The sequence below is a fragment of the Bos javanicus genome, chromosome 3, assembly GCF_032452875.1.
Source record: "Bos javanicus breed banteng chromosome 3, ARS-OSU_banteng_1.0, whole genome shotgun sequence".
NCBI lineage: Eukaryota > Metazoa > Chordata > Mammalia > Artiodactyla > Bovidae > Bos > Bos javanicus.
The window spans coordinates 36,638,346-36,657,828 of record NC_083870.1 but is presented as its reverse complement, the minus strand read 5'-3'; the positions used below and the strand labels follow the sequence as shown (position 1 = coordinate 36,657,828).

General features: G+C 39.7%; 1 protein-coding gene across 1 annotated transcript; it reads left to right on the top strand.

The window, feature by feature from the left end:
• Positions 1 to 3,381: 3,381 nt before the first annotated feature.
• PRMT6 (protein arginine methyltransferase 6) lies at positions 3,382 to 6,205 on the top strand. The gene has a single exon (XM_061411018.1). The coding sequence runs from the start codon at positions 3,918 to 3,920 to the stop codon at positions 5,043 to 5,045; it is 1,128 nt and encodes a 375-aa protein (XP_061267002.1). The 5' UTR covers positions 3,382 to 3,917; the 3' UTR covers positions 5,046 to 6,205.
• Positions 6,206 to 19,483: the final 13,278 nt, after the last annotated feature.

Genomic DNA, 19,483 nt, shown 5'->3' with positions numbered 1-19,483 from the left:
TATTTTTTAATTCTTTTCCTCTTTAATTTGAAGATCTGTTGTTTAAAAATATATTTTTTAAAATCCTAGTATAAGAATTGAAGGTAGTTTCTTTAGGATTTCAAGGATTAATTAATTATAATTCTCAAAGTGTATGTTGGGGAAGGGTAAAGGAACAATGACATGAAAATGTTATAAATATCTCTTTGATTTGAATATTCATTAAATCATGTAGTTCTTGCCATGTTTCAGTTACTTGGAAGCTGCCAGCATAAAAAGAGGCACTTCTGTCAAAAGAAAAAAAATCCTTTATAGAAAATGAACACAAAAGGTGGTGATTTCTGTATTTAAACAAACTGGAACATCAAAAATAGAAAGCCCAGGTATATGTAACTCTCATAATATATATAGTATCTTTTAGATCCACAGTGTATTGGCCCATGATTAAACATAATACCAAAACAGATGAATAGCAAATTCATAGTTCCCTGATTATAATATTATGAGTAGTTCTAATTCTTTTGAAAATTGTGTGTATTGAATTGTTTAGGTAGTGACAACAGGGATATTATGAACTTAATCCACAATTAACAATTCAATTTAAATTTATTGAGCCTTCTTAGTGTATTAAATATGGCATTTTAACAATTTTAAGTGTAAATATTGGTTATGACAATTTAACAATTTCTGCTATAAATCAGGCAACTTTATTGAAAATCGTTTCCACAACAAGTCTTCATTGAAGACTATTAAATACTCTATGTCAGGCTCTGTTCTAGTGCTAGGAACTATTGATACAATAATGGGGGGAAACACTCCAAGTCTCCTGGAGTTTATATTTACAGAAAATAGACAAATTACATACATTCAGCTGGAAATTCAGCTAATAATAAAAGATATGAAGGAAATAAACCATACCTGGGGTTAGAAAATAGTGAGTTGTTTTTTTTTAAATAGGGTTTCCTTTTTTCAAGACTTTTTGATGTGATCCATTTTTAAAGTCTTTATTGACTATTGAATTTGTAACAATATTGTTTCTGTTGTATGTTTTAGTATTTTGACCCCAAGGCATGTGGGGTCTCGGCTCCCCAGCCAGGGATCAAACATCCACAACTTCTGCCTTGGAAGGTGAAACCTTAACCACTAGTCCACCAGGGAAGTCCCAGAAAATAGTATTTAAAAGAGCCAGGGAAGGACTTTCTTTGGCAATAATATTTAAGCTGAAACCTGACAGATGAAAAGGAAGTGCTAAGAAGAAAAACAATGTCCCAGCCTCTGCAAGAGCTTAAGTGAAGACTTAAGACAGGAAAAAGGTGGAAGACCAGTCTATCTCAAGCCCAAGGAGGAGTTGGGATGAGTAGTTGAGATAAGATGGGAAGTTACTTGAAGTTACTGGATTGCTTCAGTAACTGGAAGAAGTTACTAGAGAATGACATAGTCCAATTTAGACTTTGAACAACTAATTCTTGTAGCTCTGTGGAGAATGGATTAGACAGGGGTAAGACTGGAAATTGAGAGATTTCTTAGGAGACTGATTTCCACATAAGCAAAGATGGAAAATTAGACTAGGGTGTAGGCAGTGGAGAAAAGATGGATTCATATACTTTGGAGGTAAAACCAACAAAACTTATATTCAGATGTTTCCTTAAAAAGATTGCAAGTAAGTAAATTGAAAATAAGGTAGTGAGTAAATACATTTAAAACAGGAGGGAGAAGATTTTGAGGACAAAAGGAATGAGAGAAGTATACACTAAGTAATAGCCTAGAAGTAATATATTAAAGTGGCCACATTTATAACTTTAATCACATGTTCTGTTCTGGGCCTCTATTTTCTTAAAAAGATATCAAGCTGGGCAGAGAGGAAATGCTCTGAAGATTTTTAGCCTTAAATGCTTCAGCCTAGGCCACTGAAAAAAGATAATTTACCCAATGAAACTAATGAAGCAAAATTTAACTAACATCATTTTAGTGAGAAATAGTTCTCATTCTGGCTGCACAAATTCCCTGCGTAGTTTTTAAAACTATATGTGCAGGCTCCACTGGAATGCTTCTGATTTAATTAGTTTGAGGTGAGACACAGGTATTTTTTAAAAGCTCCACAGAGGATTCTGATGAGCAGCCAGAGTTGAGCCCTGAGTTAGAAGTACAGCTAAAGGGACTGCCCTGGTGGTCCAGTGGTTAAGAATCTTCCTGCTAATGCAGGGGACCTGGGGTCAATTCCTTGTCCTGGAAGATGCAGCAAGGCAAGCAACTAAGCCAGTGCATCTCAACTACTGAAGTCCTCATGCTCTAGAGCCCTTGCTCTGAGACAAGAGAAGCCATCACAAAGAGAAGCCTTGGCACCACAACTTAGAGAGTAGCCCAACAAAGATCCAGCCCAGCCAAAAATAAATGAAAAAACTGTAATAAAGAAGTACAGCTGAGGATGTCAGGTCAATAAATCTATTTCATTCAATGACAGATTAACAGAGAATGGGCTGAAGGAACCCTCCCCCAGATAAGGAATACAGGCCCATTGTTAAAAAGAAACAGTTTGAGACTACAAGAAAATAAAAGCCAATTTTCTTCGTGTTATTTTTTTTTTAAGCCAGGAGAAAATTTTTTTCTCACCTTACTTGTGAAGAACACAGACACCCATATAGACATCACATGTATTTTTAAATGCATTTATTTCTACTATGAACATCTCAGAGGGAAGAGGTTAACAGCTGATAGTTGACTGAAAGGAACATAGAAGAGGAAGAAGGGAGTACCAATCTAGCCCAGACATGGAAACAGGCAGAAAAAAGTGAGTTGAAGCAGAGAAATGATCACAGGTGATAAAGGATTCAGTTACCTATGGAGGGAAAAAAATCAGCTACCAGAATACACCTAGCAACAGTTGCTTTTCAACTACTCCTTGGACTGGAAGTTTCCAAGATTTAACCCTTGAATGAGTCACAGAATTACCCGAGCAGAACTAAAAGCCAAATAACTATTCTCCTAAAATAGAGACCAGAAACTTAATTTTCAACTGCCTTGAAGATTCTTTGTTGCTGGAAGGTGCATGGGTAATTGAAGGCAAGAGTACTTACATGACTTGTCCTAATCATTCCATTCATTTGTGGTCTCACTGGAATCCAAACCAGGGTTTTACACTGTTGGGTTTTTACTTAGTTTCATTTACACTTTTGCATTCTGCTGCTGCTAAGTCGCTTCAGTCGTGTCCGACTTTGTGCGACACCATAGACGGCAGCCTACCAGGCTCCCCAGTCCCTGGGATTCTCCAGGCAAGAATACTGGAGCGGGTTGCCATTTCCTTCTCCAATGCATGAAAGTGAAAAGGGAAAGTGAAGTCGCTCAGTCGTGTCCGACTCCTAGCGACCCCATGGACTGCAGCCTACCAGGCCCCTCCGTCCATGGGATTTTCCAGGCAAAAGTACTGGAGTGGGCTGCCATTGCCTTTTCCCTTTTGCATTCTACCTCCCCTGAAAACGGAGAAAAAAAACACGTAGTGCAATTTCCAAATCTCCACGTTTGGAGAGCTTTAAGAGTTGCAGCTGTCCAGATGAGGCAGTAGGTGCACGGTGCCGCCCATAAAATTCTGTGTAATAAAAAAATCTGGGAGTTGGACAAGACAAAACATGGATTTTCAGTTTTAAGTGGGCGTGTCCGTGTCACGAAGGGCGTGAAAGCAAGAGACTGGAGAATCTGAGAGAAGGAGAAGGAACGTACAGAACCATGGAATGTGGGTGCAGGGGATGGAAAGGGGATTCCAAGACACCAAAGGAGCAGGAAAAAGAGCAGAGTACAGATCATTGGTATCTGGCTGACATTCGCCCGGCGACCTGCCAAAACCGGGAGGCACGAGCCCGCACTACAACTACCATAAGGCCCCGCTTCCTGGAGCCCGAGACGCGGCGCGCAACGCACGCCGGGAGTCGGCCCAAGCCGCCAAGATGTCGCAGCCCAAGAGAAGAAAGCTTGAGTCGGGGGGCGGCGGCGAAGGAGGGGAGGGAACTGAAGAGGAAGATGGCGGAGAGTTGGAGGTGGCTGTGCCGCGACCCCGGAGGACTAGGCGGGAGCGGGACCAGCTGTACTACCAGTGCTACTCGGACGTATCGGTCCACGAGGAGATGATTGCCGACCGCGTCCGCACCGATGCCTACCGCCTGGGCATCCTGCGGAACTGGGCAGCGCTGAGAGGCAAGACCGTGCTGGACGTGGGCGCGGGCACCGGCATCCTCAGCATCTTCTGTGCCCAGGCAGGGGCCCGGCGCGTGTACGCGGTGGAGGCCAGCGACATCTGGCAACAGGCCCGGGAAGTGGTGCGGCTCAACGGGCTGGAGGACCGGGTGCACGTCCTGCCGGGACCGGTGGAGACGGTGGAGTTGCCGGAGCAGGTGGATGCCATCGTGAGCGAGTGGATGGGCTGCGGACTTCTGCACGAGTCCATGCTGAGCTCTGTGCTCCATGCGCGGACCAAGTGGCTGAAGGAGGGCGGTCTTCTCCTGCCGGCTTCCGCCGAGCTCTTCGTGGCGCCCATCAGCGACCAGATGCTGGAGTTGCGCCTAAGCTTCTGGAGCCAGATGAAGCAACTCTACGGCGTGGACATGAGCTGCCTGGAGAGCTTCGCCACGCGCTGCCTCATGGGCCACTCAGAAATCGTGGTACAAGGCCTCTCCGGCGAGGATGTGCTGGCCCGGCCGCAGTGCTTTGCTCGGCTGGAGCTGGCCCGCGCCGGCCTGGAGCAGGAGCTGGAGGCCGGGGTGGGCGGGCGCTTCCGCTTCAGCTGCTATGGCTCGGCTCCCATGCACGGCTTTGCCATCTGGTTCCAGGTGACCTTCCCCGGAGGGGACTCGGAGAAACCCGTGGTGCTCTCCACCTCGCCTTTTCACCCCGTCACGCACTGGAAGCAGGCGCTCCTCTACCTGAACGAGCCGGTGCAAGTGGAGCAAGACACAGATGTTTCCGGAGAGATCACGCTGCTGCCCTCCCAGGACCACCACCGTCACCTGCGCGTGCTGCTGCGCTACAAAGTGGGCGACCAGGAGGAAAAGACCAAAGACTTTGCCATGGAGGACTGAGCGCGGTCTTCTCTCCCAGCTACCTCCCAAGGCGGCCAGACCGGCACGGGAGAGGCGGAGGGCTGGTCGGCGGAGTAAGGGAGATTTCACGTGCAAGTAGGGGGCATTATCTTCCGTCTCCCTTTTCCCCCAGGGCTCCTGGGGAGGGAGAGTGACTTCAGTCTCCCTTCCAGGAGATTCTTCTGGCAGTATTTATTAAAAAATGTTTTCAATCCCCTGCCACGACCGAAACAGCGTGTTTATTAAGGCCCCTTTAAACCTCAAAAGCACGTGGTACCAAGCACTCCTTTTTCTATTTCTTTTGTTTCGTGTAAATAAAGGGGGGAAAGGGGTATAGAAATATCAGTTTGTGAAGGCTCCATTCACATCCCTGACACCTCACACCCTAAGTCTAAAGCCAGGGAAAGGGTAAAGGGGTTTATAGTTACACCTATGTATTTCCAATAAGACGGGATATCACTCCAGAGCCATATTCTCTCATTTTCTGAATTCCCTCTCTTCCCAGGTGCCTCTAGACTATTTTGTCCTCATTTTTTTTTTTAAATAAGTTTTACTACTGGTAACGTGGGGGAGGTGAAGGAGAATAAAGTTTAAATAACACCTACTACTTCCTTAGGATGCTAAAGTTGATGACACCTTACTCCATTAAGTGAAATAAACTTCATATGTACTAGTACAGCATACCTAAGAAATCTAGAAGGTACGTTTGGGAGAAAAAGACCTGAAACACAATAAGGTAGTATGGACTTTTTGTCTTTACTGTTAAGATTTAACCAAGAAAATTTCATGCAAGTTCCATAGTAAAAATTTTGTATGCTTCTTTAAAACAAACTTATAGAGGCGATTTCTTCTGAACTTGGTCCAAGGGCTTATTTATCACCTTGGGTAAATTATTTAAGTAATGAAAATATTTTCCCAGCTTGAGAATTAAAATCCCTCATTCAGAGGGATGTGATTTGGCCTACTTATATCAAGTGAAAATTTTTTTGTTAGTGTTTTGTTGGTTTGTTTTCTTTTTATTTAGGTCAGCTAAATGTGAAAGTTGTGAATTTAGGAAAATCATTTGTAATGTGAGTTATGTTATCAAATTTATTTTACCCATGTTTCCCTCCTTATCTCTGGCAAATAAAGCACTGGCATTCTCTATTTTTATAGATGAAGTAAGAAGTCTTGTGTACTGTTTGAGTTATAACTTTTGCCTTTTTAATATTGTTCTTAAAAATGGTGTGATAACCCCTACAGAGCATAGCTTAAGGATAATCAATTACGCTTAATGTATGGTTTCTTTACACTAGTAGCTTTTGGATGCTAATAGAAAACAGGTGTGAAAATCTGGTCTTCGGAAGCACTCTAGCATAGTTCTGTTTATTGTAACAGTTTTTTCTTCTTTATTCATTACGTATTAAAATACTTAAGTATAACTAATTTGCTAAAATTTGGTATCAACACATGAGATCTGCCCTTAGGGAACTATACATGTACAAAGTCATCAGCTTTACAAGATCCTTGACTTGCAATACATTTACAGTTGTCACCATTGTTGGTATTAGGATAGTTAGCTTAAGCAAATGGTACAGTCAGAGCAACTTAGGTCTAGTTTAAACTAGAGTTACAGATTAGTTCCTTGTGTTGCTGCTGCTGCTGCTAAGTCGCTTCAATCGTGTCTGACTCAGCGACCCCATAGACGGCAGCCCACTAGGTTCCTCTGTCCCTGGGATTCTGCAGGCAAGAATACTGGAGTGGATTGCTGTTTCCTTCTCCAGTGCATGAAAGTGAAAATTGAAAGTGAAGTCACTCAGTCATGCCGGACTCTTAGGGACCCCATGGACTACAGCCTGCCAGGCTTCTCTGTCCATGGGATTTTCCAGGCAAGAGTATTGGAGTGGGGTGCCATTGCCTTCTCCGAGTTCCTTGTGTTAGGGTCAACTATATTTTATGTTGAACATTTATTAGCATTTTAGTGTACAGTTTTGAGTGAATTTCCAGTGTTTATTTTAACTTCCTACCACAATCTCTTTGTTGTATGAGTACTTGAAAGCATTCTTCCAAATTCCATTTTTTAATATATGTCTTATACAAGTATTATAGAGTTCTCATTACCAGTATAAGCACAGAAAGGGACACTAGTTAAAACTTTGGTTAACTATAGAAGTAAAGGTAAGTATTTTATAATTAGAATTAAAAATTCTTTTTGTAACTGTTTCCCCCAAGTAAGATGGATTATCATAAAAATACAGCTATACAGCTAAAGCAGTTAGTTAAGAGGCAACAGTGTAGTGGTGAAAAGTCATGGACTGTGGAGCCAGACATCTCATGCTACAATCTAGGCTCCACCACTCTTAACTGTGTGACTGTGGGCAAAATACTTAATATCTGTTTTTTCCTCTACTGCTGTCATGCAAATGGGACAACAATCACATTTGTCCCATAGAAATGTGAAGATACAGTGAGTTAATACACATAAGCACGTAGTACCTGGTACATAATAAGATCCTTGCTGTTGTAATTATAGAAAATTAACATGCAAACCTGGAGCACTCAGACACACAGAAAATGTACCACAGAATAAATGAGGCAACGTTTTGATTTTTTTACAGGTGTTTGAAAGTGTGAACATGGCTGTATATGATAAGCAGTGTGACACTGGACACCACATGATCCAAAGGAAGCCCAAACCCTGGAAGTGATGATACTTCGAGAAGGATGAGATTGTGAGATGCACCAACATTCAGGCACTGTCCAGACTCTGTATGAACTGGTACTGAATCCTTAGGGTCATTTGGGCAACAGGAAGGACCTACCAGCACTAAGGAGAGGAAAACAAGATTAAGTTTTACCTGCTTCCCTCAAATAGCTTGCATTTATTTAGCACAGTGAAACTCTCCAGCTATTTCCATTAACTCACTGGACCAGTGGACATTTATTGAATATTCAGTATATTAGTCATTGTGATAAGCACTTAGGATAGAAGCCAGTAAAACATAGTTCCTATCTCCAAGTAGGTATAATATGTTCACAGAATAAACCAGTAAATAAAAAATAATGGGCAAAAGACTAGGATGGTGTAGTTGTTAGGGTGGGCAGGTAACTATCTGCACCTTACATACTAGGAAAAAAGTTAACACATTTTGAAGAATTTAGCGTAAGACTATACAGCTAATTCTTGACAATTGAACACAAGTTTTTCAATTCCTAACCCCCAAACAATCCCAAGTTTAAGGAAGTCCCACTGGAGCTCTATCTCATGGGCCTCAAAGAGCCACCTTCACTATATAGGATCTTCAGCTTGACAGATCCTAGACACTCAACAAAGGATTCCCTGTTGCCATTTCCCTGTGTGTGTCCATGTGTTCTCTGTCCTGTCTGACTTTGCAATCTCATGGACTGTAGCCTGCCAGGCTCCTCTGCCCATGAGATTTTCCAAGCAAGAATACTGGAGTGGGTTGCTATTTCCTCCTCTAGGGCATCTTCCCCAGCCAGAGATCAAACCTGTGTCTCCTGCATTGGCAGGTGGATTCTTTACTGCTGAGCCACTTGGGAAGCTGCTTCCCATTCCCTAACAGAGCAAATGTGGTTCCCCCAGGAAGTTGAATTCTCAACACAGTAGCAGAGGTAGACAGACTCTACCATTCTACTTGGTACTTGGTGCTGGAGAGCAGAGAGACCTCTGACCAGTTACTCATTTAATAAACACCAACTAGCTAACATTTAAGTTCTGTGACAAGCTGCTGCTGCTGCTGCATCGCTTCAGTCATGTCCAACTCCTGCAACCCCATAGACGGCAGCCCGCCAGGCTCCCCCATCCCTGGGATTCTCTAGGCAAGAACACTGGAGTGGGTTGCCATTTCCTTCTCCAATGCATGAAAGTGGAAAGTGAAAGTGAAGTCGCTCAGTCATGTCCGACTCTTAGCGACCCCATGGACTGCAGCCTACCAGGCTCCTCTGTCCATGGGATTCTCCAGGCAAGAGTACCGGAGTGGGGTGCCATTGCAGATCTTACTTAAAAACCTGGGGTGCAGCAGGGAATAGAAATTGCCTTCATCAATAATTTCCAGTCATTCTTTAGCTTGGAAACATTTCATTCCAACTAAATCTTACCCCTGCTGAAGGATGAGAGGCCAGCTGTCTTACCAATTTCATCCTTAAAATTTTTCCCAAGTGCAAAAATGCTTCTTATCATCACATAGATTATGAATTCCTCAACGAAAAATTGCTATATGGTGTTAATTCCAAAAATAAATCTGTGTCCTCTATATAACTGATTTGTTTCAGCTAATGGGCACAATATATTGGGTATATATATTCACACTGGCTACTGGAAAGCTGAGACAAATGTATGGCTCAATGTGATTTTTTGTTTAACTTTGTATCTAGCTTCATTTCCATAACCCAGTTTTTTTTCTTGATTTATTCCTCCCATAATAAGTATTAATGTTTTGTTGAAATTTATGTATCTTTTTCCCTCCTTTAATACATTTTGGCATGAAAATATTTCCCTATGTTTTGGAATAGCTGCAGAAATTCTGAGGGTGGGAGGTTGGAGAAAAGTCTAGAGGACTCTGAGGTATGTCCCCTTTCTATGAATTGTGTCCAAAATTGTTCGCATGGATGTATAGCTGACTGGATCTCATCTTTGTAGCCAATCTACAGCATTTTACATTTTGTAGAATCAAGATTTCTGAATGTGTGACAAACTCAGAAATGTAGACAATCTTGAGGACACCTTGAATATTCTGCAGCTCTTTGTAAGCTCAGAACAGGCCCTCAATTCAGTTCAGTCTCTCAGTCATGTCTGACTCTTTGCAACCCCATGGACTGCAGCACGCCAGGCCTCCCTGTCCCTCAACAACTCCCCAAGCTTGTTCAAACTCCTGTCCATCTAGTCGGTGATATCATCCAACCATCTCATTCTCTGTCATCCCCTTCTCCTCCTGCCCTCAATCTTTCCCAGCATTGGGGTCTTTTCCAATGAGTCAGTTCTTCACATCAGATGGCCAGAGTGTTGGAATTTCAGCTTCAGCATCAGTCCTTCCAAAGAATATTCAGGACTGATTTCCTTTAGGATTGACTGGTTGGATCTCCTTGCAGTCCAAGGGACTCTCAAGAGTCTTCTCCAATACCACAGTTCAAAAGCATCAATTCTTTAGCACTCAGCTTTCTTTATAGTCCAACTCTCACATCCCTACATGACCACTGGAAAAAACCGTAACTTTGACAAGTTGGACCTTTGTTGGCAAAGTAATGTTTCTGCTTTATAATATGTTGTGTAGGTTTGTATAGCTTTTCTTCCAAGGGGCATTGTACATTGTTGTTGTGTTAGTCACTCAGTCATATCCAATCCCTTGCAACGCCATGGACTGTAGCCCATCAGGCTCCTCTGTCCGTAAAATTCTCCAGGAAAGAATACAGGAGTAGCCATTGCCTTTTCCAGGGGATCTTCCCAACCCAGGAATCCAGGTCTCCTGCACTGCAGATAGATTCGTTACCATCTGAGCCACCAGGGAAGCCCTGTAGATTGCCAAACTCCTTCCAAAAGTGATTCAAAATAGTTTAAAGTGATGATAAGGAAAAAGATGACATAATGAGACTATTTCTCAAATATCATGCATGCTTGTAGGAGAATATTCAAAACAAAGAATCTGAACCTAACTAAATAGAATTTTAACAAAAATTAAGATATCAACAGTGGCATTGGAACTGTGCTCCTTGGAGAGCTTTGATAATTAAATTCATCATATTGATAATAATAACTTTGGGGAAAGACTGGTGAGATTTCAGTTGGATAGCTTTTTAACTCTTAAAAACAATCATTTATAACAGAAATTTAAAATACAGAGAGCTGGGGTGGGGGAGGAGGGCAGAATTACTCCTCTTTCTATAGGCTGTCCCCTGCAAGGAAAGGACAGAGAAAGGAGAGTGGGATGGAAAGAAATGCTCCCCCCAAGTTTTTAAATGCTTTATAGGCATTCCTGCAATCACCTGAGATATGTATTTTTTAAAAAACAAAAAACTTCACATTCTGAAATATTATGCATTAAAAATAACAAACTTAAGGAAAAATTAGGTTAGATAGACCATCATAATGTATGTAATTTTGTAACCAAGAGCACTAACACTAATTCTATTAAAAATATTAGCAGTTTAGAAAGATGTTAACCATAATGAATGAACATTGCAGTAAATAAGATAGCTTGATGAAAGAGCATGAGGAAGCGACAGAGACGAAGTGAAATGCACAGAGATAGGCAGAAGGCTTAATAAACATTTCTAGGACATAGAACATGTGACTGAACAGAGCCAAAAGCAATTATATTCCATGTGATACATTCCTCTCTGACTAGCTGCATTTGGTTGCGTCTGTGTACTTTGTGTTAGGTGGTTGCTACCTGGTGGTGGTAAATATTAATGATGGGAAAGATCACAAATGAATCAATCGATTTCCACATTATATTTTGACATTGTTCTTCTGCCTACCAATCTCATTCAAGTTCATTATTTTATAGAAACATGTACTGTAGCATAACATTTGATCCTTTGTTCAGTTTCCAGAAATTATAAAGTACTTCAAAATTCCATTGGATTTACAGATTTTTCAATGCAGTTTTTCTTAAAGGAAAATGGAACAGAGTGGGGGGCTTACGAGTGACTATAACCACCCTTTAGCACGAATCTATTTATTTTATTATTTTGGTCACCAGGAAAGATCAATCACAAGGGGAAATAGAAAATTCTGGCCTGTGTAGAGTGGAAGGAAAATAACTGAGTATTCAGAAGGTGATTAGATAGTGGGATTTGAGAACAACAGGTGTTTTTCCTGAGCCAAAGGTCAACATACATATCATCTTGGGGTCAAAGAGACCTGAAAGTTAGTGAAAGAAGTGCATAAGTAAAGGTTAGGCTCCTCACGTATACACTTTGCCTGCATTACAGTATCCTTAAGCATTTCTGAAGTCATGGGCTCAGAACATAACCAACATTATTTTGATCCGTTACAAATTATTGCTTGTTTTGATACTTGTCCCTAATCGCTCTTTTCAGCTTAGATTCTAATCCTATTCAAAGACTCTTCTCAAATTTATGAACAAACCCTTCCAACCTCCATTATCTCAAGTGATGTGCATCTTAGTAATGGGCGGTATGGGGTGGGCTGATATTCAGTTCAGTTCAGTTCAGTCGCTCAGTCGTGTCCAGCTCTTTGCGAACCCATGAATTGCAGCACGCCAGGCCTCCCTGTCCACCACCAACTCCCAGAGTTCACCGGAACTCATGTCCATGGAGTCGATGATGCCATCCAGCCATCTCATCCTCTGTCGTCCCCTTCTCCTCCTGCCCCCAATCCCTCCCAGCATCAGAGTCTTTGCCAATGAGTCAGCTCTTTGCATGAGGTAGCCAAAGTACTGAAGTTTCAGCTTTAGCATCATTCCTTCCAAAGAACACCCAGGACTGATCTCCTTTAGAATGGACTGGTTGGATCTCCTTGCAGTCCAAGGGACTCTCAAGAGTCTTCTCCAACACCACAGCTCAAAAGCACCAATTCTTCAACACTCAGCTTTCTTCACAGTCCAACTCTCATATCCATACATGACTACTGGAAAAATCGTAGCCTTGACTAGATGGACCTTTGTTGGCAAAGTAATGTCTCTGCTTTTGAATATGCTATCTAGGTTGGTCATAACTTTTCTTCCAAGGAGTAAGTGTCTTTTAATTTCATGGCTTCAGTCACCATCTGCAGTGATTTTGGAGCCCGAAAAAATAACATCTGACACTGTTTCCACTGTTTCCCCATCTATTTCCCACAAAGTGATGGGACCAGATGCCATGATCTTCGTTTTCTGAATGTTGAGATTTAAGCCAACTTTTTCACTCTCTTCTTTCACTTTCTTCAAGAGGCTTTTTAGTTCCTCTTCACTTTCTGCCATAAAGGTGGTGTCATCTGCATATCTGAAGTTATTGATATTTCTCCCAGCAATCTTGATTCCAGCTTGTGCTTCTTCCAGCCCAGCATTTCTCATGGTGGGCTGATATTAGACCTTTAAAAAAAAATTTTTTAAGAACAAAAATATTTGTTCTTAAATATAATAGTTTTACCAGCAGCAAAGCTCCAAGTGTTTTTTTTAAAAAGGTCTAAAAAGGGCTGATATTAGACCTTTTTAAAAAAAAAAAAAACACTTGGAGCTTTGCTGCTGGTAAAACTATTATATTTAAGAACAAAGTATAGAATTTTTATTTTAAATATTTTAGATTAACTGTGATGCTAAAGAAAGAATTAAGAATCCCAAATGTAAAAAAAAAAAAAAAATTCACTGTATGCATTCATTGAAGCCAGACCTCCACCAGAAATTTTCCTAAAATAACAAGCTCCTTATTTTAATGTGAACTCATTCTACCATTATTTATCACCTGATGAATTATAAAAATAGGAAATATTTAAATGGTTAGATATGTACAGTAAAAGACAGAATTAAAAAGAGAGGATTTGGAAAATCCACAGATTAAATACATGGTCCCTGAATAATTGAGAATTTAGTCAGAATAATTAAGAGAAAACATAGAGAGAATGACAGTAATTACAACAAGGGGATTTTAGTATGAAATGAAATTGGAAACTACCAGGAATGTTCAGTTTGTAATAAATAGAATTCAATATTAGCTAACTTTGCTTTAATCCCAACCAGGGGAATTTTATAGAGTCCAGACATTATTATAAAATAGGTTCACAATAAATTAATTCCATGGTATTGGGTCCAAGAAAAAATAGGCCTCAGAATGGTGTTCTGTGTATATGGAAGATAGAACTGTTGAGTTATTCTAAGCAATAAGACAAGATTCTTAAAGTAAAACTAGATCAATAAAAGATATGGTCATTGCACTACTCCCATAAGAGTGATGTTATTTAAGACATTAAAATGATATATTATTCAGTGCTAAAATATGTGATATGGTTGTTAGGGAGATATAGTTTTTCATTTTTTGATTCATTATCTGATTTATTTTATACCAGATGATAATGTATTCATAGGGACATATAGTGAAAATAGCATATGCTGAAAACTTTATGCCAAATGATATTCTAATACACCAGCTACTACTTCTCAGCATGTAGAATGCTTTTATGAAATAATTGCATATTAATCATGCTGTGCAAAGTCCCATTAAAATCAATGATGTATTGACTTTGTTTATTTCACATGAGTTATACATAATAAAATAATGTTCTGTAAAGAGTGGCTTTCATCCTGAGGAAAACTTCGTATCATTAATTTTCATGTAAAAGAAACTCCTTCTTTTGTCAGACTTGCCACAGCATACATAAACAGTCATGATACTTACATAAAGATTCTTTATTAATTTTTAAATCATTTTTGAGTGCCTAACATGTGCTAGATGCACTTTAAGTACATTATTTTATTTACTCCTTGAAATAGTTCTGTTAAGTGCTTCTATTATCAGTCCCATCTTACAGATCAGAAAACAAAGGCCTAGAGTTGGATGAATTGCCCAAGGCCATATGGAAACTACTGGCCAAGTGTGGGACTCATCACCTAAGCTCTAAGTACCACCTATACTACTACACACATAGCCTGTCCACGATGCCTGAGTGCTCGAGTGAAGGTAACTTCAGTAGGCACTTAAAATATAGACTGATTGTTGTCTTAGGCTGGGGTCTCCAAAAGCACACTTTGAGTCAAGGATGTATGTAAACATGTTTATCAGGAAGTATTCCCAGAAAATGCTAGAAAGTATTCCCAGAAAATTCTAGAAGGGCAGCAGGACTAGGAAGGGAAGAGATCTGGCTAGACTGTGATATTAAGCCAAGTCCCAAGAGTAAGAACTTTGTTCCAATCCTGCAGAAGTGCTCTGGAGACAGCATGAATCACACATATGAAAGTGAAAGTATTTGTTGCTCAGTCCTGTCTGACTCTTTGGGAGCCCGTGGACTGTAGCCCACCAGGCTCCTCTGTCCATGGAATTCTCCAAGTAAGAATACTGGAGTGGGTTGCCGTTCCCTTCCCCAGGGTATCTTTCTGACCCAGGGATTGAACCCAGGTCTCCTGCATGGCAGGCAAATTCTTTACTGTCTTAGCCACCAGGAAAGATCACACATACTGCTCACTGTATAGGGACATGTGTGATCTATGCTGCCTCCAGAGCAACTCTGCACCATTCAAATCTTCTCACCCATCAGACATTGGCTAATGATTGCCTCTGTTGTTCAGTTGCTAAGTTGTGTCTGACTCTTTTTCACCCCACGGACTACAGCATGCCAGGCTTCCCTCTCCTTCACTATTTCCCAGAGTTTGCTCAAACTCATGTCCATTGAGTTTCTGATACCATCCTACCATCTATCTCATCCTCTGCCAGCCCCTTCTCCTGCCCTCAGTCTTTCCCAGCATCAGTGTCTTTTCCGTTGAGTCAGCTCTTGGCATCAGGTGGCCAAAATATTGGAGCTTCAGCAGCAGTCCTCCCATGAATATTCAAGGCTGATTTCCTTTAGGAAATGACTGCCCCTAGAGAGACATAAATTCTTAGGCATCTCCCAACTCTCATGTGGGTGGGCATAACGGTATCCACAGCCTAAGGGCAGTTCCCCAGCTAAGGGTTGCCAGTGCAGCAGATTGAGTCAAGGTTCTACAGGAGCAGATGTACAAAAAGAAAGGGAAAGATACAAAATGACATAAGTAGAATAAATGGATTGTTGATAGGATATTGATACTGTCATAAATATATTTTCTAAGATTCCTTTACATTCTAAATAAATAGTTACATATTTGCTTTATGTCTATATTTATCATCAGATCTTTTAAAACTGCATGAAGAAGGAAAAAGTTGATATCCCATTCCCCACAGTTTAGAATGTATCCTTCTACTACATAGACTCATGTATATATATTTATGTAGTTTTTTACAAATATGTAGACATATTATTCATATTATATTTAGGTTAAAATATATATCCTAAATATTTCTTGAAGTCAATACATGTGTAAATAACTTATTAAGAGTAATATGAAAATATATGGTATACATAATTTATAATTTATTCAACCTATTGAATTCTCTATTGATAAGCAATAGTTGTTTGCAATTCTTTGCTACTACAAATTATACTTACCCTTCTTTCTATTCTCTGCCTAGTTAATCTCATCCAGTCCCATTACTTTAAATAGTGTGCCATCTATGCTGATGACTCCTGAATTTATATTGTTATCCCCTGACATCTTTACTGAGTTTGTACTCATATATACAGCTGCCCAATTGTCATCTCCACTTGGACATAGCAGGCATAACCTAAGTGAACTATTTTATATATACTATGTATGTATATTGGAGAAGGCAGTGGCACCCTACTCCAGTACTCTTGTCTGGAAAACCCCATGGATGGAGGAGCCTGGTGGGCTGCAGTCCATGGGGTCACTAAGAGTCAGACACAACTGACTTCACTTTCACTTTTCACTTTCATGCATTGGAGAAGAAAATGGCAACCCACTCCAGTGTTCTTGCCTGGAGAATCCCAGGGACGGGGGAGCCTATATATATTAATTACATATATAATTTTACCATATGTAAGCATGTTCTTACATTATGCTTATTTTTTTTCAGAACCAGTATATGTTTATTGGACATATTTTGTTTAATAACCAGAACCTCTCACTACCCTCTGTACAACTTTATCTTTACTCAAGTTTATATGCTCCTTGAAAACATGACAACAGCTAAGTCATCATATCAGATCATGATCACCAGTGAGTGTTTATTGAATGCTCATTGTATGAGAGTACCATTTTTGATTGGGGTATATCAAGGAGCATAGGAAAAGGTCCCTGTTCTGAGGAGCTGAGTCTGAAGTGGAGAGCAAGCATCTCAACTTCCTAAAGACAACTAGTATGACAATGCAATCTACTTTCAATAACAAATGAAACACACAGACAATTGCTGTTATAAGAGTATGGTCACTGCACGATGGGAAAATCAGAGCTTCTCACTGAAAACAGGCATAGAATCAGAGGAATGTTGATCTTGCAGATTCACAATTACGTCAAGATCCTTCCTGAGGGACCTTCTACCCAGAACGTTCTTTCATTAAATTGCATGTTCCACTCTCTCTCTCAGTTCTCTGCACAAATGTAACCTCTTAAGAGGCTTTCCTTGGCCACTGTGAGGTTAAGAGTCCTCTTCTCTACCGTAGGTAACACTTCCCCTTGTTACTGAAATTCAGTTGTTTACTTGTGTATTGTCTTTCTCACAACATGAGATTCGTGAGCAATGTAATCTTGTCTCTCCTGTTCATCACTGTCTATCCACTGCCTAAAACATTTTCTGGCACAAAGCAGGTATTCAATAAATATTTGTTGAGTAAATGGGCCTTGTAAACCAAATGGAACTTACCAAAAAATGGCAGAGTAGTCATTCTAGGCAGGGACAATGGCCTGAGAAACAAGTGTTCCTTAGAGAGTTATCTTCAATTATGATACATAAATGGCTTTCTACTCTCTACATGGAAACTTCAGTAATACCTGAGATACCAGTAATATCACTGTAGACAGTGAAAATAATTGAGCTTGCCACTGTTATAATAATTCATAGTCAGTTTATAGCCTTGGGCCTTCTCCTAGGTCTGCCAATTTCCCATGACCTCACAGAATAAAAGTTGTCAAAGAGGAGTTGACTGGAGTCCCTAGAAATAAAATTTTGCAAGGCATTAGACAAATAAATATGTTGATGAGATTTTCAAAATGATTGGCTTGTGTTTTTAGAGTTTCTGTGAACAAAAGAGAGAGACTGAAGTTTATGACAAAGGATAAAAACAAAACCAAGGTTTAATTTGTTAAAGATGATAACAACTTTTGTTTTTTTCTTCAAAACTGTATTTTGATGACCAGTTTAGTCAGATTTCTCCCCAACTACTGTTTGAGGAGTGTCTGCCAGTCTTCTCCTCCCCGACCAGACCTGACTGGACAAGATCCTACAAAACTGCCAGAAGCCCACTGAAGGAGCTACAAGCTCTTCATTTACTGTCATCATCATTGCTGTTGAGTCTATGCTGTGAGATCATCCCTGATCTAGGCCATTTGCATTAACAGGAGACTGCATTTCTTCATTTGATGAAGAAAGCAAGCAGGATCTTCTCAATTAGTGCTCTGAGTGGTTAAAGCTCACTGAAGACATGCTTTATGATAGACTACAGTAAGAGTCAGCTACCACAGAGTGAGGCCACATACCAAGACATTTTGACAGGATTTTACTATCCATTTTGGAAAAAAAAAAAGTTCATCTATATTACATTATTTTTTTACATTAAGTATTTTTACAGTATTTTTTTACATTAAGAAAGCAATGCAGGCTGACTATGGCAAATTTCCAACTGCAGGAATCATAAGAGAAAAATAATATATTACCCATAGTTTCACCCCCTAGAGTATTTTCCATTCTGACTTTTATGTATGCCTGTTTTTGAACTTTATAAGAATAACATCATGCTATCTAATACAACTCTTAATTTACTTGTCACGCCACCACGTTTTATCTTCCAAATACCACTATTACTACCTGAAATTATTTTATTGATTTCTTTACTGCTATATTGACTTTCTCCAGATAAAATCTACATTTTATAGACAGAATTCTTTTCTCCCTTATGCACTCAAGAAATGAATTAATGAACAAATGTCAAATTAATATCTTTATAAATATGACCTCAAATACTTGTGTTTTCACATCTTTAAGATTGTACTCATGCTCGGTTACTCAGTCATATCCAACTCTTTGCATGCTGCACCTTACCTAGGTATAGTATTGGATTGTTTTTATTCTATAACACTCTGTTTCTTCTCGTTCTTCATAAGGGAAGAGTGTTTTTGTACTTTAAGACAGAGTTCCTGGTGAACTGATTTTACAAAGGCCTTAGATCAACTTGGCATCCCATATGTTAGAAAATTCTATTACTAAAAGGAAATCAAAATACTGTATCCCCAAAAGAAGACGGAATATTATTAATTAAACAATAACTTTGAGACTAAGTTCTATTTTGCAAAATAATAAAATATCTATGTATAAAATAAAATTGAACATATTATTGTTCCTCAGAAAATCTTAACCAATTTATAGCACGTTTTATTGGGAAGAAATTCATCCAAAACTGCAATGCATATGCCAAGTTTGGCTCTAATGTGTTAAAACTGCTTCAGTATAATGTTTGTGGTCCATCCACATCTAATCTATCCATATGAAATGTGATATTATTATAAAGTGTAATTATTTCCAGAAACCTTAAAATAAGTGTTTCTAATTAAACATTTGTCTCACAATATATTAACTGTAGGTCACTTTATCTGAGAAAAATTAGGCAATATTTTAACTAGATCTTGACAAAAATGCATTAAATCTATTTTTTAAAGTGTTTTATTACCTGTAAGTTTCAGCCTATTTATGATTTTAAA